This window comes from Colobus angolensis, unplaced genomic scaffold (genome assembly GCF_000951035.1).
Source record: "Colobus angolensis palliatus isolate OR3802 unplaced genomic scaffold, Cang.pa_1.0 Scaffold207, whole genome shotgun sequence".
Classification (NCBI taxonomy): Eukaryota; Metazoa; Chordata; class Mammalia; order Primates; family Cercopithecidae; genus Colobus; species Colobus angolensis.
The window spans coordinates 6,157,280-6,163,228 of NW_012115233.1; the positions used below are offsets into that span (position 1 = coordinate 6,157,280).

The 5,949-nt window shown below is 45.6% G+C and overlaps 1 protein-coding gene across 1 annotated transcript in view; it reads left to right on the forward strand.

Annotated features, from left to right (window-relative positions):
* DNAAF1 (dynein, axonemal, assembly factor 1) overlaps window positions 1-5,949 on the forward strand; it is a 32,791-nt gene that overhangs the window by 14,174 nt on the left and 12,668 nt on the right. Inside the window, 1 exon segment of the mRNA XM_011942189.1 lies at window positions 732-853. Coding sequence (XP_011797579.1) covers window positions 732-853 — 122 coding nt within the window.

Consider the following 5,949-nt stretch of genomic DNA (forward strand, 5'->3'; position numbering starts at 1 on the left):
GAGACGGGGTTTCACGGTGTTAGCCAGGATGGTCTCAATCTCCTGACCTCGTGATCCACCCGCCTCGGCCTCCCAAAGTCCTGGGATTATGGGCGTGAGCCACCACGCCCGGCCAACTTCTTTGAGTTTCTTAAGGCAATAGAGGAAGTGACAGTATTTAAAGATGGGGGAGGATGGCAGGTGGGATTGCTGAACCCCTTCCTCCTCCCTGGTCCTAACTGACAGCAGGGAGAGCTGTAAGCTGAGGGAGAAGGGCCCTTCATCCTGTGGCACTCAGCAGAAGTAAGCGGGCACTCTCCATCTTTTCCCTTAGTCACTGCTGCTTCTCTGTCTAGCAGCTGTGTGTGTTTTCTTGAAATGGATCCTGGCTGGGAAGAAAAGAAAACAATCAATTAGGCAGAGATTCATTTCAGTAAAAGAGGTTGGGTAGCAAAACTAATATAATCAACTGCTCTCAGAAAAAGCCTCAGAAAATGTTTTCCAATATTGTTCTGGAGGGACAATGAGATCTAAGATCTGAAGTTCAAGTGGAGGAAAGGGCTGCTGAATGATCTAGACAGCTCTGATAGCATGAGAGCAATGGAAACCTTCCGATTTCTCCCATCAAGTCACTAGGACGTGATATTGGCACTTCTGTAGATTTTGTTCATTTATTCTTAGTGCACAGCACATATCAAATAATTCAGTTGCATCTTTCAGTAATCATTTTGGTTCTGCTTGTCTTCTTGCAGCGTGTACTGAATTTGATGGGAAACCCGGTTATCAGACACATTCCTAATTATAGAAGGACAGTCACTGTGCGACTAAAGCACTTAACGTACCTGGATGATAGACCGGTGTTTCCAAAGGACAGGTAAGAAGAGAAAAGCCTTCTGATCACATTTTAATATTTAATAGTTGACCATGCTTAATATTAAACTTTTTAAATTTCTGATTCTTGAGCAATTTCACATATCAAAAACATTCTTTGAAAATAGGCTTGATGGCTACATAATTGACTATAATGGAAATTTAAGCACTTATTCATAGATACTAGATTTTTATATTCCTTTGATACGTATCTTTGTATTGGTGGTTTACCTCTTTGCTGATGAGTTCCTTGGAACGGAATTTTGGGAGTAGCATCACTGCATTGAAGAATGCGGTTTCAGACTTTGTAAAAACTCTTACACATATTTTCTAGTTGTTTTCTAGAGAGTGTGTACCAATTTACAACCTCACAAAACATAACCATGAGAAGAAATCTTTGCCAAGTTAGTTAATGGGTGAAGAGAGTATCCCGTTGTTTTAAATTGCCATTTTTGGATAATTGATGAAGTTGGGCATTTTTTCATTGTTACTGGACACTTATATTTCCTCCTTTATGAATAGTCTGTCCGTGACTTTTTCCAAGTCTCTTTCTGAAGTGATTTTCTTACCGATTTGTAAGAGCTTCTTTAATATTAGGAACGTTGTACCCTGGACTGCCATGTTTATCGTCACTGCTTTTATCTGTGTTTTTAACTTACTTTTAAATTTAGATCAATTTAGTAATTCTAATTCGAATAAAATATCAGTCATATAGGCTACTTGATGAGAAGTACAATCTGAATTTTGCATTATACAACATTTAAGATCAATGTAGCTTGTAATATGTTTTTAAACTCACAAATTTAAATCAAACTAACAAATATTTCCAATAGAGCTTCCACTTTAGCCAGGTAAAAAAACAAGACCTGCTCCTGAGAGGTTCAACAGAAATTGACCCAGCTCCCTGGGCCCCAGGTCTGGGAGTGGTGGGGACGGGGAGAGCAGCCAGTGTGTAGGGGCCTGACTCCCAAGCCAGCTCTGCAGCCACGAGCTACATTACGACCTTGGGGGAGCTCCCTAACCTCCCTGGGCGCACGTTCCTCACCTGCAGAGTGGGGATGAGAATATTGTTGCCACAGGGTCCTTGTGAGTGCCTGTGAGCAACATGCAGGACTCTGAGCAGGTGCTGGGCTCCTAGGAGTGAACCAGTGGGAGCAGCTGCCACTGAAGAGGCTGCCTCCACCCTGGGGGCCATGCTGAGGAAACTAACGTGGATGTGAGCAGTAGGAGCCACCGTCCTTTACAGCATAACCCAAGACTTCAGCTCAGGAGTCAGATTAACCTGGCTTGAATCTGTTTTTAGAGACAGGGTTGTACTCTGTCACCTGGGCAGGAGTGCAGTGGCGCCATCACTGCAGCCTCAAACTCCTGGGTTCACACAAGCCTCCTAAGTAACTGAGATTACAAGCGTGCATCACCAAACCCAGTTAATTTTTAAGTTTTTTGTAGAGATGGGGGTCTCACTATGTTGCCAAGGCCGGTCTCAAATTTCTGGCCTCAGGTGATCCTCCTGCCTTGGCCTCCCAAAACTCTGAGGCTCCCAAAGCCTCGCAGGCATAAGCCACCACACCCCTGGCGTTGAATCTTAATCCAACCACTGACTAATTGTTTGACACTGGGTACTTGCTGTCATCTAGGATGCAGCAGGCATGTGCTCACCTGTCATTAACGCACTCTCCATGACATATGTAAATAGTGCCTTCTCCACTTGATGTCTCTTCGGCCTGATTTAATTTCCTCTTAGGACACATCAGCCTCTGACATCCACTCATTTCTTTGTTTAGGATCTGTCTTCCCCGACTAAAAGTGCTCCTCTAACAGAGATGAGCTCTTACACTCACTGCTGGGTCCCCAGCCTCTAGAACGGTGCCTGGCACGTAGCAGGCAACAGATAGGCCTCTGCTGGCTGTCTGCTCTGAGATCAAAGGGTCTGAGGTTTTCTCACTGTGTGGTAAATGGACTGGAACATGGTTTATTCTCCTTAGCATTTTCTGTCTCAGTGACTCGTGGTCTTTCTCTGCTATAGTATACTGTGCAACAGCCTGTCCGACTATTTCCAAACCCCTGTACCTTTGATTTTACAGCAGGGATCTGCTGCTTCTCTCTGAAGGTAAGCCTCCTGTTTTTAAACCACCAGACTTTATTTTTCAAATAACAACTTTGTTGAGGTATTATTTACATCCCATACAGTTTATGTATTTAAAGTGTGCAATGTGGCTGGACGCAGTTGCTCACGGCTGTAATCCCAGCACTTTGGGAGGCTGAGGTGGGTGGATCACTTGAGGTCAGGAGACTCCCTCTCAAAAAAAAAATAAATAAATAAAAATAAAAATATAAAACAAAGTGTACAATGCAATGGCTTTGAGTATATTCACAGAGTTATGCAACCATCGCCACAATCAATTTTAGAACAGTCTCATCACCCTAAAATGGAAACACTGGGCCGGGCGTGGTGGCTCACGCCTATAATCCCAGCGCTCTGGGAGACCGAGGCAGGCGGATCACGAGGTCAGCAGATCAAGACCATCCTGGCTAACATGGTGAAACCCTGTCTCTACTAAAAAATAGAAAAAAATTAGCCGGGCATGGTGGTGGGTGCCTGTAGTCCCAGCTCGTCAGGAGGCTGAGGCAGGAGAATGGCATGAACCCGGGAGGTGGAGCTTGCAGCGAGCCGAGATCACACCACTGCACTCCAGCCTGCACAACAGAGCGAGACTCCATCTCAAAAAAAAGAAAAGGAAACACTGGCTGGGCATGGTGGCTCACACCTGTAATCCCAGCACTTTGGGAGGCCGGGGTGGGCAGATCATGAGGTCAAGAGACCAAGACCATCCTGGCCAACATGTTGAAACCCTATCTCTGCTAAAAGTACAAAAATTAGCTGGGCGTGGTGGTGGGCGCCGGTAGTCCCAGCTACTCGGGAGGCTGAGGCAAGGGAATCACTTGAACCCGGGAGGCGGAGGTTTCAGTGAGCCGAGATTGCGCCACTGCACTCCAACCTGGGTGACAGTGCGAGACTGTCCCAAAAAAATAAAAACACCATCCCCATTAGCAGCCCACCCCCTATTTCTCGCTGCCTGAAGGCCCTGGCAGCCACTCCTCTCCTTTTCCTCTCTGTTGATTTGCCTGTTCTGGACATTTCATATAAATGGAGTCACCCACCATGCGGCCTTTTTTTCTTTCACTCAGTGTCATGTTGTCAGGGTTCATCTGCGATGTGGTGTGCTCCATCCAGTACTTCACTCCTTTTTATTGACACGATACTGCATTTTGATACACTACATTGTATTTGTCCATCAGCTTTTGGAAATTAGGGTTGTTTTCACTTTTTGGCTATTGTCAATAATGAAGTTTTTGTGTGGACAGCTGTTGTCTTCTTCTGGGTACGTATCTAGGAATGGAATTTCTGGGTCATACAGGGACTTTATGTTTAATTTTTGAGGAGACACCACATTGTTTTCCAAAGCAGCTGCACCATTTTACATCCCCATCAGCAGCGTAGGAGGGTTCCAGTTTTCCCATATCCTCACCAATGCTTCTGATTGCCTGTCTTTTTCTCCCTTTTTGTTTTTTTAAGATGGAGTCTCATCCTGTCACTCAGGATGGAGTGCAGCAGTGAGATCTCAGCTCACTGCAACCTCCGCCTCCCAGGTTCAAGCGATTCTCCTGCCTCAGCCTCCCTAGCAGCTGGGATTAGAGGCATCCGCCACCATGCCCAGCTAATTTTTCTATTTTTATTAGAGACGGGGTTTCACCGTGTTGGTCAGGATGGTCTCAATCTCTTGACCTCGTGATCCACTTGCCTCGGCCTCCCAAAGTGCTGGGATTAAAGGGGTGAACCACCGCACCCAGCCCTGTCTTTTTATTTTTAGTCCCCTGGATGGTATGAAGTGGTGTCTCACTGTGGTTTCCATTTGCTTTTCCCTGGTAGATAATGATGTCGAGCATCTTTCATGTACTTATTGGCAGTTTTTATGTCTTCTTTGGAGAAATGTCTGTTCAGTTTCTTTGCTGATTTTAAAAAAATTAATAGACTTCTAACAGACTTTTTTTTTTTTTTTTTTTTTTTTTGAGACAGCGTTTCGCTCTGTCGCGCAGGCTGGAGTGTAGTGCTGCAATCATGATTCCCTGCAGCCTCTACCTCCTGGGCTCAAGTAACCCTCTCACCTCTCAGCTTCCTGAGTAGCTGGGCTGCAGGTGTGCACCACCACGCCTGGCTAGTTTTTGTGCTTTTTGCAGAGATGGGGTCTTGCCATGTTGCCCAGGCTGGTCCAGAACTCCTGGGCTGAAGTCATCTGCCCACCTTGGCCTCCCAAAGTGCTGAGATTACAGGCATGAGTCACTGCACCTGGCCTAGACTTTATTTTCAGAGCAGTTTTAGATTTACAGAAAAATCGAGCAGAAAGTATAGAGAGTTCCCATATACCACCCACTCTCACAGTTTCTCTATTTGTAACGTGTTACATTCGTGTGGGACATTTGTGACAAGCAATCAACCAATGCTGGTACCTTATTATTGACTGAAGTCCATCATTTCTTTAGGGCTCATGCTTGGTGTTGCACATTGTATGGGTTTAGACAAAGGTATCATGTCATGTATCCCCCATCACAGTATCTCACAGAATAGTTTTACTGCCCTAAAACCCTCTGTGCTCTGCTTATTCATCCCTCCCACCTTCTCAGCCCCAACTCCTGGCAACACTGATCTTTTTGCCGTCTCCGTGGTTTTGCCTTATCTAGAAAGTCATATAGCTGGAATCATACAGCATATAGCCTTTATGGACTGGCTTCTTTCACTTAGCAATGAAGTTAGGCTTCTTCCATGAATTCGTGTGGCTTGACAGCTCATCTCTCTTCACTGCTGAGTGATATTCCTCCCTCTGGGTGTGCCAGAGTTTGTCTATCCATTCACCTACTAAAGGATATGTTGGTTGCTTCTAATTTCTGCCAAATAGAATAAAACTGCTGTGGCCGGGCGCGGTGGCTCAAGCCTGTAATCCCAGCGCTTTGGGAGGCCGAGACGGGCGGATCACGAGGTCAGGAGATCGAGACCATCCTGGCGAACACGGTGAAACCCCGTCTCTACTAAAAATACAAAAA